Source organism: Corapipo altera, unplaced genomic scaffold, assembly GCF_003945725.1.
Source record: "Corapipo altera isolate COAL_440 unplaced genomic scaffold, ASM394572v1 44, whole genome shotgun sequence".
Taxonomy (NCBI): Eukaryota; Metazoa; Chordata; class Aves; order Passeriformes; family Pipridae; genus Corapipo; species Corapipo altera.
Window position 1 is genome coordinate 10,654,797 of NW_020884880.1, and position 14,338 is coordinate 10,669,134.

Here is a 14,338-nt window from a genome sequence, read left to right on the forward strand (position 1 = left end):
CCATAGCACGAGCTCTACTTGATAGGACGATGCCTGCCCTTGCAGTCAGGTGGGAACCATGGGAGGTTTCTTCCAAAAGCTCTCCCTTCTCTGGTAATCTTTCAGCTTTCTGTGTGTCTCATTTTGCACAGTTTCTTCATTCATTCAAAACTGCCCACAGGGACAGGCAGAGAGGAAGTACACTAGACGTTCTGAACTGCCCTTAAAGCCTCTGGTTTCACCTCCCATTCACCTCTTTTCCCACAGCTCAGTACAAAGTATGCTTTATACAACACATTTTGCCTTTCAAGCATGAAACAAAACTATCCCTCAGCACTTGTGCTGTACACTGCCTACTCTTATTAGAGTAGGAAGGAGTAATTACAGGGATTATGAACATGGTACCGGATGTCAAGGCATATTAGAACTGTTCAATATCTCAAGAACAAACCAAGATTCTTCCAAGGGGCTGCTTTTCTGCCTGAAATTAAATTATGACATCAAGTACCTTATAAGTAGATCTACCTACTAACTAATTTTCTTCGTGGATTTAAGGAGTTACTCATCTCACATTACCAGAATGTGTCAAAACTCCTTGTCCTCCCAAACATCACAGGTTTTTATTCAATACTGCTCCTAAGGTGCAAAACCACGCTGCCATTCATCGAGAATAGGGCACACATATTGTGCTGCAGTATATATCACATATGCCAGGCTTTACAATAAAGACAGGTCATACACTGTGGATCTTGGAGAAATACATTACTTGGTAATTTCTTCAAGTTATTTGTCCATGAGTACGTTTTATTTTGGGTCATGATGTCAAAGCAGGGAATTAATCCACTTAGAAGCTGGATTGCACTGGCCTCTGTCCTCACTCTTATGGCCGCACGCAGAACTGGCTGCCACATGAACACCTCAGCACTGGGCTGGCAGCATTTTAACACACCTGATGGCATCAGGAAGCTTGTCTTGGGCAAAGACTAAAGAAGTGATGAAAATCTCTCCTCAGTCCTTCACTGAGGCTTGAACACCTGAAACACATTCAGGTTCATGCTGCATTCAAGGGCAATGTTTTTGTAGCATGCTTTCCTATGCTGATAGCAGGAAAAAGCAAGTTCTCACAGATAACCAAAGAAGCTTAAAGTTATGAATTTGACACAGTATGGAGGCAGTCAAGGAGCTCTTTCCCAGCTCAAATGGTTAAGAAACAAGATTTGTCAGAGGACTCAGCTAGAGCTGAACAGGTAACATCCAGTTGTACGGAAGCTTTATCATCCTTGCTGCTATTCCTCTGTAAAATTCAAGAGCTGGTAAAGTTATTATATACTTTTAAGTGGGATCATGAAGCAAGAATAGCAGACACAGGACTGCTATAGAAATTCGTGCTCCAGTTCTTTCCTTCTTCCCTGCTTTAGACATTTAAAAATGCAACTACTTCATGATTAGTCAAATAATCTGAACAGATGCAGCTGGAATCTTAAATCCCAGCACCTGTGCACATCATTATAAGCTGATTTTTACAGCCTGGCCAGAGAACTACTAAACCAGATCTATTCTCCCTAGACATCTGCCTGCTTGTAAGGCCTTTAGCAAAGAAGACAGCTGCTGACATTCAGAGCTCTGCTGAAGCCACTGCTGCTATGCTAAAGCTTCTTTTGGCTTAATGCAGCAAGAAGGGGAATGTACGGATTCAATTCAGTCAGAATCAGTAAGAAGGCAGCAACACTAAACCAGTTTTCAGGATAAGGGGAAGTAAGAGACGGGATGAACACATTGTGAGTGTCCGAAAGGATCTCCCTAGCTCAGAAGGCCCTGAATTGGTATGACAGTGCCTGTATCTTTCTTCAGTCAATACAGGGAGAGCTGAAATTAATAGTTTCACTAAATAACAGTTGGATTGGTTTTCTCTAATGGCTAAAATGAAGAATATAAATCCCAATGAACTAAACAGTAAACAATTTCCTAGGATATATTAATGTTGTTACCTTGTGAAAGTACTTCCCCTTTGTGATTTATTATAGCAAATTTCTTAAACACCAACATTTTAGGGGCGGGACAGTCTGCTGAAAGATGACATTTGGTATGCCAGTTGGCTACAAAATGTTATCGTACTTAATACTATCCCAATTCACTCCCAATTATTAGTAAAGTCTGAACTGCAGGCTATTAACAATAATGAAAACAGTGCATTTTAAAAAAGTAAAAAAGCAAATGAGAAAATATGAGTATTATGACTTCTTTAAAAAAAAAATCTTAAAGAAGTAAGTGCAAAAACCTTTATAATTTATATTCAGATCGATTTACTCTTGGCAGATAATACCACAAGGAAAATACACCAGTGCCAACACAACTTTTCAGTGCCTAGCTACATCTACTTTAGGTGGTACCTTAGGTCATCAACATCAGTGCTGGTCCAAACCTTTGCCAGCTCCAGCAGTCTGACAGTTCTACAATCTCCATACCCAGCTAGTTGAAGAGGAGAACATATATGTGTATATATGTGTAAAAATGTATATATACACACATACATAACAGATATGTGTTTTTATGTGTATGTTTTAAATGAGTCACTGCTCTGTTCCTACTTTGATAGGCATCAAATATGATATTCAATGATTCAACGAAATCAAAGATGATTTATAAGAGCATATAGCAACAGGAGGGGGGGGAATGGCTGCAAACTGAAAGAGAACAGGTTTAAATTAGATATTAGGAAAAAGTTCTTAACTGTGAGAGTGGTGAGGCACCGGAACAGATTGCTCAGATGTGTGGATGCCCCATCCCTGAAAGTGTTCAAGGCCAGGTTGGACGGGACTCTGAACCTTGTGTAGCAGGTGGAATTTGGGCCCATGGCAGGGGGCTTGGAACTAGATCATCTTTAAGATTCTTTCCTAACCAAACCATTCTGTGATTCTATGGTATTCATGCATGAAGAGAGTATCTTTTCAGAAAAAGCACTGGATGGTCATTGTTCTGGTTCACTATTTGTCCTGCATAAACACTGGAAAATCATATTCACACCATGGACTTCTTATGTCAATACCTGACACATCTTCATTAACTTTGTTGTTTTGTGGGGGGAAAACCTGGTATTTCTTCTCACCTCCTCCAAAATGTGCCCTCTCACAGTAATAAAACCTACCATCACACTCCAGACCAAGAAGCTATGTAGAGGACTGCCAGTATTAGTCAGCACTAGTGATGAGAACAACAACTAGGCAGCTTGTCAGAAGTGCGGTGTGACTCAGACTGACTTCCACAAGTCTTTCCGCACCATTAAATTTCTGAATTGTCCCAGCACATGTAGAGTAACAGATGATTAAACACAACCTTATTTTAGGAATCAAGTTAATGAAGCAAGCACAGTACGATGTGAAGGCTTGTTGCACAAAGGTTTCTAGAGTCACGGTGACATTCTTCCCACTATCCTGAATTAGCAGATGTATTTATTACCTGGCAGCTGTGAGCTGGGAGAAAACTCCCACACTGAAGTCATCTTTAATACAGAGCTAGATTAACATAAAACATGAAAAATAATTATTATAAGCTTAATGCAGGCAACCAGCTGTGAAGTCTGTAGGAACAAATGTAACTTTTATAACTGGTTACTAATTGCCTGTAATACCTTCACACATCCCTTTCCCTACCAATTGTCCAGCAGGCTCTCAGCTAGTCTCAGCCTCCAAGTAAGGGCTGCACTTTGGAGAACCACATTTTAGGAAGAGAAGAGGTATTCGAATTCATGTTGTATTTCACTAATCAATAGGTATTCCAGCCTGAAATGACGCAAAAGCCCATTCTAAGCTCTGCCTTTCACTCACTGTAACTGAAATTGCAAATCCTACACATTCACAGGACAATCATAGCATCAAGTCTAATTTGTACCTTTTGCAAAGGAAAACTTTTACCCTCTTCAATATTCAAAAGCAGATTTCCTTTCTCACCCCTTTAGATGAAAGGAAATTGAGTTTTGCCTATTCAAAACAAAAGGCTAAAGACTGACATTTGAAAAAAGTGGAACTATGCACAGTGGGATCTCCAACTGCTGCCATCTACTAGAGCTTTTCCATTCATCCAGGTTTTTCTACAGCATTGCACCAGAGACTACATTTATAAGGGGAAAGGAAAAAACCCTCAAACAAAATGCAGGATCACGACCCTGGACCAACACAGTAGAACTGCCTTGCACAGGAATCTGCTCTGTAGATGCCCATGGGAGACCACACTAGAAAGAAGAGCTAGAAGAGCTGGTGGATGTTCAAGAACCATCTCCTCCAGGCTCAAAAATGGTCTATGGCTACATACACAAACAGAGCTGGCAGGAGGCATGAATGCACAAACAAGAAGTTCTTGACTAAACATGAAAAAGCAGTATTGAAGAGGTAGAAGCAAGAGCAGGGAACCTAGGGAGATGCACCATCCACACATGCACAGATGGGGTTAGGAAAGCCCCAAAGTGGAATCTGGCAAGGAGGTGAAGGGCAACAAAAAAAGCTTTAGCAGAGACACCATCAGCAACAGGAAGACTAGGGAAAAATAAGGTTCCACAGCTGAGTGGGGCAGAGGACCTGCTGAGAGGAGATATGGAAAAGAACACCTTTGCTTCTGTTGTCACCAACAAGAGCAGCCCCCAGGAACCCTGGATCTCAGAAAACTGCCTCAAGTGCCAGGATCAAAGGGCTGTCACCAGTGCACGAAGCCCCTGGCCTTACTGGTGAACTCCAGGGGTAAATACCCAGGGCAGGACCATTTAACATCTTTCTTAATGAAGATGAATGATGGGACAGAATTCACCCTAAGTGTGTTTGACCAGGAGGAGAGGCTGACAGCCCAGGGGGATGTGTTGCCATTCACAGGGACACCAATGGGCAGGAGGTGTGAGCCAACACGTGGATCGCAGGAAGTTTAACAGAGACTGCCAAGTCCTGCTCCTGGGAAAAAAAACCCAGCACACACAGGGGCCAGACAGAAGCAACCCTGGGGGTCTCCATGAAAAAGGGGAACACGAGCCGGCCACACCCATCCTAGCAGCAAAGACAGCCAACAGCCTCCAGATCACCAGGTCACAAACACAGTGATGACTGCAGCATAAACAAATCTAGTTAAAAAGACACATTGCAGATAATGGCTGTGTATCAAACCACTGTTATATTAAGACCACCAAAACTATCAAGTTGCCCAAGTAGTGCTACATTATTGACAGGATCGTCATCTGCTTCTGGAGATTGACAACTCACCTGCTTGAAATCACCCTTCATCTGTCAGTGTTTCTCAGCCATAGTGTCATACCTGAGCAGGCTGCAGTTGCAGAGCCTACATTCTGTAAAATGGGTATTAAGCATATTTTAAGTAATGCAGTCAACCTTACTGTGACTTCTAGATGTGTGTAATGAAAAGTGTACAAATACATTGCTATGTAATGTATATTCATCCAAGCCTGTAAAGACGCAAAATCTTCTGCTGCACAAAGTATATACATAAGCATACAGCTTCAAAAAAACCAATTTATTTTACTGCCAAAATTATTAAACACTAAAAGACAACCTCATATTTTATACGTTAGGAATGTAAGTTTTCAATGTAAGAGAATACTTCACTGCAAAAAAGGTGAAAGAGTGTGTTATTAAAACAAAGAACAGTGTCACATAATGAGCTGAAGAATGAGACAAAGTGTGGCAGTAATTTAAATTCAGGTTCTCGTGTGAAGACAGACATCTATAGACTGAGGCAGATATTCCACAGACTTCAGTGAATATTAAGAAATGTACACATCTAGTCTTAGAAGTAGAATTATACAAATACAAAAGGCAATATATTACACACCTATATACAGCACTGTAAGCCACAAACACTGACAAAAGGTATTAGACAATTAAGTTAGAAATTTCTAGAATCCTCATAGTAAACCTCCTTACAGAGAAATGTGTCTAAAATAGCTATATATTTCTGTACCTTTCAAATTTGTTAGGTAATGAAGGCAATTCAAGACATTTCAATCAATTCAGAAAAGTCACTGCAGCTCTACAAGAAGTGGTTAGAGGCCATATGCTTTGTGCACGAATGTTACAGACTCTCACAATAAAAATAATTCTTCTCAGTTTCAACAGAGTTTTGGAAGTGTTGCTGTTCAAAGCCTTGGAAACAGTGTCCTTCGATTTAAAACAGTAAGGTCAGTGATGAATGTCAGCATTGAAACAACTTCTCTTATTACCACCTGAGATGATTCACTCCTACATAACGTTTTTCCTGCAGGATGTTGCAGCTGTGTATGCTCAGAAGGTATTCATCAGAACTACCCACTCCCAGGCAGACTATAATATGGGTAGTCTTAATAGGTTTTCCTTACACTGTTAGAAGACATCTACTTTTTTAACATACATTTTCCATATAACAGTCTGAAGTGCTCAGATAATGCCCAAACCCCCAGATTTTGACAATTTTAGAAATATCATGAAAAGAGAGATTTATTTAGAAATATCTGTTTCCTGCCCTACTTTCCCCCATCCCGCTCCCCAGTCCTGCCTTTTTTTATCTTTTCCATTTTTAAGAAAAGAAAGAAGCACAACTGAAAGTTTTGGTACTCATATCAGGAAATAAATTCTTCTGACTCAATCAGTATCAAGGTGTGATGTCAGCTCACAAAAACATGTTCACTGTGTAAACTGCTCTAGAGACCAATACATACATATTTACATGAAGCCACATATGTATGGAAAGAGCAGCCCATAGTACCAAGAACCTTCCCTTTTATCATTTTCTCAAAAAAGTATGAAGCTTTATGTTATTTCAGTTGAGCCTATATCTTGGGTTCAAGCCAGATCAGCTAGATAAAATAAAAGAATAAACTACCTTTATTTTAACACCATTTGACTTGTAGCCCACAGTATTGTAAACATCATGTTACACATCTACATTGTACGGCATTTTAGATCCTTCAAAATCCTAATTATTTAGAGCTAAAGAGACAAAATCTTCCCAGTATAATAAATATCTTTTATACCAACACCCAGCTTGAAAGATTGTTACCTTCACAGTGGACAATCATGAATTAAATGAAACAAACCAAACCCAGTAAACTTAGTTAAAAATTCAAGTCCCTTAATGCTAACTCACAACCAATACCATCACAACAAATAATTGTCTATTGCAATTTTACTTATCTATTCTAGTTTAGGTCTCAATTTAAATTACTGCAAAATTTTCCCAAAGTATTCTCAGGTCCTACACTGCAAAAGCAGATCAGGAGGCTGCTGAGAGATCTGCAGGTTATTTCTTTGTAACATTTATAACAAATTTCAGGGGAAGGAAGAGCTCCACACCCAGTGTGTGTAGTACTAGCCAATGCCTACTATCAGCTGCCCAACACCCTTCTGTTGCTCGTGGTTATGCCTGCTCCAGCAGCCACATGTATTAGCCAATCTGAAACAAACATGCTAATGAATATTGCAGAAAAAAAATTTAAAAAGAGGCAAAATTTTCTGCTGTACAAAGCATTTACAAAAGTATACAACCTCAAAGAACCAGTTTCTTTCACTGGCCAAAGTATTAAAAAATTAACAGGGCAAATTTATAGTTTATACATTAGGAATTAAGTTTTCATGTACAACTAAGAAAACATTTCACTGTAAAAAGGTGAAATACTATGCTACTAGAATAGAACAGTGTCACACAACAAACTGAAGAATGAAAAAGTGTGGCATATTCCTTTAAGCTCAGGCTCTCAGGTGAACACAAACACCTACAGACTGATGGAGTTATTCTACATACTTTGGTGGATCTTAAGGAAGGGACACATCTAGTCTGCAAGTCTTAGTATCACAATTATATAACTTGTCTCTATCAACTATGTCTCATCTCTTTTCACTAATTAACCAGCTTATTAATTGCTATAAACCTGAATAACATTAGCTGCTTAGAGGTTATTTGTGCTTCAGTTTAAGTCATAAAGGAATATCTAAATTTATTTCTAGGCAAATGGGAAAGTCTACCAGAATTTTAGTGATTGTTTTCTTACAAGGTTCTTGACAATAACAGATTAACAGTTGCAGAAATCTGGACAGTTGGGAGTGACTATGCCTTAGATCTTCATCCTATTTCTCCACTCATAATAATACACTGTCCGTTTATCAGCCAATCATTGCTACTGGAGTGGTTTTGTCAGCTACTGCTTCAAATTTCTGCATAAGAAGTTTTAATGTTCTTTTTTAATTAAAATCCTGACATTATAGAAGTTGGTATCAAACAAACTCATTGAAGATTAAGGGTTAGGTAACCCTAAACAGGCTGCTGGTTTAGAATTTCAAACTAGAAAAATAATAAATATAAAAGACTAGGAATTACAGGGTTAGTTATATATTTACATTATAATTTCCCTTTGTGCTTGCAAGTTACTGAAAGTACACATCCTTTGGTAGTATTCTCTTAGGCTCAAGTACAAAGTTCATGTTAAACACATTCACACTCCTGATTGGCTTGAGTCAGTGCAAAGGGCTCATATTTCCTACATAACATTGATACACAAGCACATCTCTTCCCCACAAATAATAAAAATACTGATGACAGACTTTTCAATGAGTGGCTTTGCAACTGATATTTAAGCATCCTAAAGAAAGACAGAGTCTGTCACATAATTTTTAAGATTAAAGACTGACTACTATAGCAAGTGATAATAACTCCCACCCAGAAGTACTGCTGCTGTATGAACTTTGGCCCAGTTTTGAAGACATACAGGAAAACCAAAATGCATCTATAAATTGGACTCATACAGGCATACAGAAGTATGAACATTGCAACATGTACTAACCACCATTACAAAACCAACCACGACATCAAACGCTGTAGTGATGCTTCTAGTTTTAACCTTGCATGTAAGCACAGCCTTCTCACGGCTAATGTAAGAGAATGTTTGTTCTTATGATGCTGTTCCAAAACTTCATGACAATACTGCAAGACTCCTCCCCCCCCCAAAAAAAAAAAAAGAAGTACTTGCAGTTTTGCCTATGCCAAGGGTAGTGAAAAAGCAGAATCTGGGAGAGAGGCTCTATTTGTTCCCACACTACACATCTGTAAGAAGCCACACACCTTTATCAGTGGCCAAACAACCAATTAATGCTTTTTCAATTAAGGAAGGTGTAAGCTTCTCATGAAGTTGTAAAAAGAGTACACTTTCCAAGCTATCAGAAGTTGACTCAAAAATAATTACAACTGTTGTCTATTCAGTATTACTGTCAAATGTGAACCAAACAAGAATTTACAGGCTTGGGGTTTAAAGAAGTAACGTACAGCACATTAAGGAGTTTAATGTACCAATATCAGGACAAATCCTCAATAATTTATTTTTCATAATGCCCAATTTAATATCAATCTGTTGACAAAGTTATGCTAATACTTGGAGGTCGCTGCTGATTAGGTGGTTTGCTTAAAATCGGAAGATCTGTTCTTTCTGTTCCATATATCAGTTTTTCCTCTTGAAGACTGCAAGCTGAAAACCTGTTTGCCTCTGTACCAGAGACACCACCATGATTATTTGGAACTGTGACACCACTGACCTGTTCAAAGGATTTACTAAACACAGTAGTGGTCGTTCTGGCCAGACTATGACTGCCAGGCTTAGGCAGGGACTGGCTAGTTGTCAGTGTCAGTCTCTTCAGAGAGACAAGCTCTAGATTCTCACTCATGGCTCTCTGAGTTTGTTTTCGTGATAAGTGTTCTCTACAGGTTTCTCCTTCTTTTTCTTTTCCTCCAGCTTTGACTCCTCCAGACCTTCGCTGGCTCTTCCCTAGAAGGTTCTTGCTGCTCGTGTTGCTGCTGTTAGACAGGGCAGACTGACTTGCACTAGAAGTAGCCCTAGAGTAAAACCCTTCATCAGTTTCAGATACCTCTATTAGTTCTTCTTGAATTCCTAAATCAGAATTACCTGCATGGTAGAAACAGAAATAAAGAATTAGCAATTGACTTTCTCACATTTATTGATTTTATGTATTGCTCAATTTTGATATTTACAAGCGTGAAGCCATAAAGCAATAGAGCACAGAACAGAAGACAAAACACTTACCTATTCCATGACATTTTGGAATTAAGGTTCATTAGGATTAGAGTTACAGCAAATAATGCCACAAAAGCATGCCCCCAACCTCGTTTTCTTGTGATTTTAGGAAAAAAAAAAAGAAATGCGGACTTGTTAATTCATGCAGGAAGTTAGAAACTTAGAGATTAGAAGGTACCACATGGAACAAAAAAAAGTGTAAATCTTATTTTCAGCAAGTGATCCATTACATGATTTGGCAAAGCTTGTTAATTACAGAGGTATGTGATCAATGCCCCAGGACACCCATTATGGTACCTGCATGTTTAGCAACCCAAGAATGCTTTAGGACTGAAAGGTCACTTTCTGCATCACAGGTCTGGTAGTATGAGTTTGAAACTCAAGCACAACGTTGAGATCTCCAGTACAGAATGAAAGGTTGAATTTGGGAAGTCTAAGGTACACGACAAATACTTTTCATATCCATTTCTATAGATTTTTCATACCATTGATCACTGGATTTTGTAAACTCTGTATATATGTTTAATAAATTCAAAGGTAGGCTGAGTCTCAGTGTATTTTCTCCAGATTAAGTAAATCTACTTGTAAGTGTATCATCACTGTCTGTGGCACAGACGAAGCTGTGTGCAATACATGCAATTGTGTTATTACACATGCAAATACATTAACTGCATACTTTAATTCTTGAAACATGCAGCAGTGACCCTTTCAATCAACAGCGGTACCTTAGAGTGCAGCTACAAGTGCTCTGCTAAAACTGCACTCTGCCAGATGAGTTTATTCCATCCTCCATCATTTTTCTTACAGATTTTTGCCTCCTGATTTCTGGCATGCCTTTGCTGTCAGTTCTAGGATCTGTAGCTGTTTCCTGTACTCCCTGTAAATGCTGAACATCATTCTCTGCTAGTGCTCTGCTCTTTTCCCCATTCCCGGTCCTCTCTCCAGCCACACTTGTGACACTAATCTCAGGTATGATAAAGTTGCCCAATTCAGTAGCATCATTACCATTCTCTGGTTGTTCTAGAATTAAAGATGGATAAGAAAAAAAACACAAAAGATGTCTGAAACAAAACATGAAACAAAAGCCGATACAGATGACTTAAGCATTATAAATTAAAGCAGATGTACACATATTAACCTCTTGTTAATTAGCAATATTAGCAAGTATGGAATTTTGCTTTATTTCTAAAATTGCAGTCTTCAATCTTCCAGTTATTAGCCTGCACCACATACTGGAAAGGCCCATGCTTGATGTTGCAAAATTGACATTTTTGAGAGTCATGAGGCAGATTATCAGAAACCAAAGAACAGCCCATACTTCACTGTCATGACTATATTCTCTGTACCACCATGCTAAAGTGAAGCTTAGTTTTACAATGAAATGGCATATCAACTTCATGTATTAATATGCAAGAACCAGAAATACACATACAATTTCATCGTGTTGCACAGTGGTCAGCCTGAAACCTAACAGTGCAATGACTAAGCCAGCTCAAGCACAGTTTGATTTCCATTTTCTTTTGTCATTTGAAAAAATTCTTTTCAATCAGAAAGATATTTCTGTATACCACGGAAAAACAAGTGAAGAAGAGTGAGAACTACACTATATGCTATATGATTATATATTCTTTCTGTGTTATATGTGTATAATATATGCAAACACTATGGCCACAAACTTGACAAGACTAAAAATGCACTAAAAGCACAGCTCCAAATAAAGCTCAACTGAGTCCCTGTGTTTTATTCCTAACACAGCTCTTTCAGACCCAAGGATTAAGTAAGGACCACCCAGAGTATCCCACCAGTTTGCTACTGTGCATGACAGAAGCTGGCAGTACAGACACTTAACTGACAGTATGAAGTCCAAAACCAGAGGAATTTACAATGAGATGATTTTTCACAGCGGCAGCTCTACTGTTTTTTTAACTGGAGGAGATCCTCTCTTCCTCCTGTCCCCTCACTAAGGACTCTTGTGCAAGTACAGTGTACTTCTAGGTCAGGTGGGCTCCAGCACTGGGCTTTTTGCTGGCATCTGTGCTGTCTGCACTGATCAGAACAGAGCCAGAAGCTTATTCTGGTAGGGATGGACATTAGTGTTTCCTGGTGTAAGAGCTATTCCTGATTTTACCTGAAAAGTCTAAGTGTCATGAGTCTTTCTAACTAGTCAATGACTAATGAAAATATCTATTTAACAAGTTGCACTATCCAAAGGAAATGGTACTAATAACTGCTGCTATTAGCCACTGAACTCCTGACATTTGGCAGGAAACTCAAGTTAGAACTCTTTATTCCTTCTAATAGCACTTTCTGTAAAAGTCTTCTGTTGTCAATAACAAAGTAACAACTGAGCAACATGAACTGCAATAGTAATAATAATACCACTATCAAATACAGCCTTTTTTCCAAAAACACGGGAGCAGAAAAGTTATTGAAGAGAGAAGATCAATGTTCTCATTGGCCTCATTGCTCTAACTTCACTAGGGTGAGGAACCTGCGCCTCTCCTATGGCATCTTCAAACTCCTTCCTGCTGTCCCAGAAAGAGAGGAGAGGACAGGACAGAGCTACACTGTCACTTCCTTCCCCACCAAGGGCAGAAAAGCACTAATTATCCAATTCCAAAGAAAGATGACTCAGTGTAGGCAGCAGAAATCAGAAAAACAGAGGTAGATTTTTTTTTTGTTAAAGATGCTGTATAAAAGCAATACCCAGTTATTGCTATTTGGTGGTGTGCATTTCTAAATGTAACATCCTGCTGTGATATCAGCACTTTACCCATCACTGCTGCATTCCCACAGCTGTGGGAATAACAAAATAGCCATTACCATAATGAACTGAGGAAAAGAAACCCAAAAATTTAAGAGTTTTACTCATTATAATTATGTCTAACCTTTTAGGCAAGTGCTAGTAACTACCAATGAAAGGAAATACACCTTTCTCTGAGTTTAACTCAACTATAGGAGGAAGCTAATGAAAAAAATGGGATAATGGGTATCTCAATTCCCATTAACACTGTCTACCATAGCATCTTGGGGCAAGACAAGAATACACAATGCATGTCCTTTATAGTAGCATACCCTCCTTCTTTTAAAACTTTTAAGAACACCTAAACCACACCTTCAGCTTCATAGTGCTTGGTTTTGAAGATAATACTGCTTCAACTCTGGGCAACTAGCCTTTGAGAGAGAGAGATATTAATACCCAGTGCATAAGGCAATGTAACAAAAGAGAAAACAAAGGACACTGCTAAATAGTGTAGAGACAAAACTAAAAAATTATGCCAGTTTGAATATTAATACAAATATGCCCATAGCAGGTGAAGAGAAATGGATTTGGAGTCACATTTCTGAAAGCTTTGAGTAGTACGACCAATCTTGATACATGTATTTCCGGATTACTAACTGCTAAGACTTAATTCAAAAGGTATTTCAATCATAGTCTACCTTATTATTATGGTTGCCTAGATCATTTACACATTTACAGATTGCACACACAAACTGCCCACTTGGATTGCAATTCAATTTTAACCACCACAAGCTCAGGCTGCACAACAGTTAGCATTTTGAATTATTCACAAAAGCATCAAACTCATATCCCAAAATTAACATTCATTCCAGATTCTTATAAGTTACAACAATTTGGGGAATTAACACTGTTCAAAAAAAAAAAGACTAAGAAAATTCTCTCCACAGAGAGATTTCAAAGACTATTGTTTCTAAACATTGTGTACTACACAAAAGCCAATTTCTGCAGTGAGGAAAAAAGTAACTTCTTTGCTAGTTGATGTCTTTGTTCTTTTGTTATGTATCTTACCAACATCTGCTTAGCTCTTCTTAAGTCTGTTAAATTACAGTATTTCTCTTACACACACTACCTCTACACCAGAGGTTTTTCCCAAGCAACTCCTTTATATGGCAGATTGGAAGATTTTACTTTAATAAAGAAAGCACTGATAGGGCTTGCTGGTTTTTTTTCCCCCTAGCTTCCATAAATGAACATTCATTTAAGTATTGATGCACCTTACACACTGTATGGTTTTTCTGGTTTCCTCTATTTGTGAACGGAAATGGAGATGCCACTTAAGGCTTGAATTTAAACAAACTACAAAGAACTAATGCTACATCAAAGAGCTAATGTTGCTCTTTTTGAAGTTTTATAATTTATAGGCAAACCAATATCAATAAATAATTTGTTGCTAAACGGTGGATAGTATCAACTCACTCTAAACACTACCCATTTGTGATTAGATTGATCCATTTTGCAAATCACCTTCACCTTTAGTACCTCTAAAGTAAATATCTCAGATGTCTACA

At 38.5% G+C, this 14,338-nt stretch overlaps 1 protein-coding gene across 8 annotated transcripts in view; it reads right to left on the reverse strand.

The window, feature by feature from the left end:
* Positions 1-5,466: 5,466 nt before the first annotated feature.
* FAM126A (family with sequence similarity 126 member A) overlaps positions 5,467-14,338 on the reverse strand; it is a 45,489-nt gene continuing 36,617 nt past the window's right edge. For 6 of the 8 annotated variants that reach the window (XM_027639352.1, XM_027639358.1, XM_027639354.1 and 3 more), the window contains exon 11: positions 5,467-9,898. In XM_027639352.1, coding sequence (XP_027495153.1) covers positions 9,342-9,898 — 557 coding nt within the window. In that variant the 3' untranslated portion in view covers positions 5,467-9,341. Of the gene's footprint in view, positions 9,899-10,752; positions 11,048-14,338 lie in introns of all 8 variants that reach the window. The other 2 variants (XM_027639359.1, XM_027639360.1) reach the window with 2 other exon arrangements.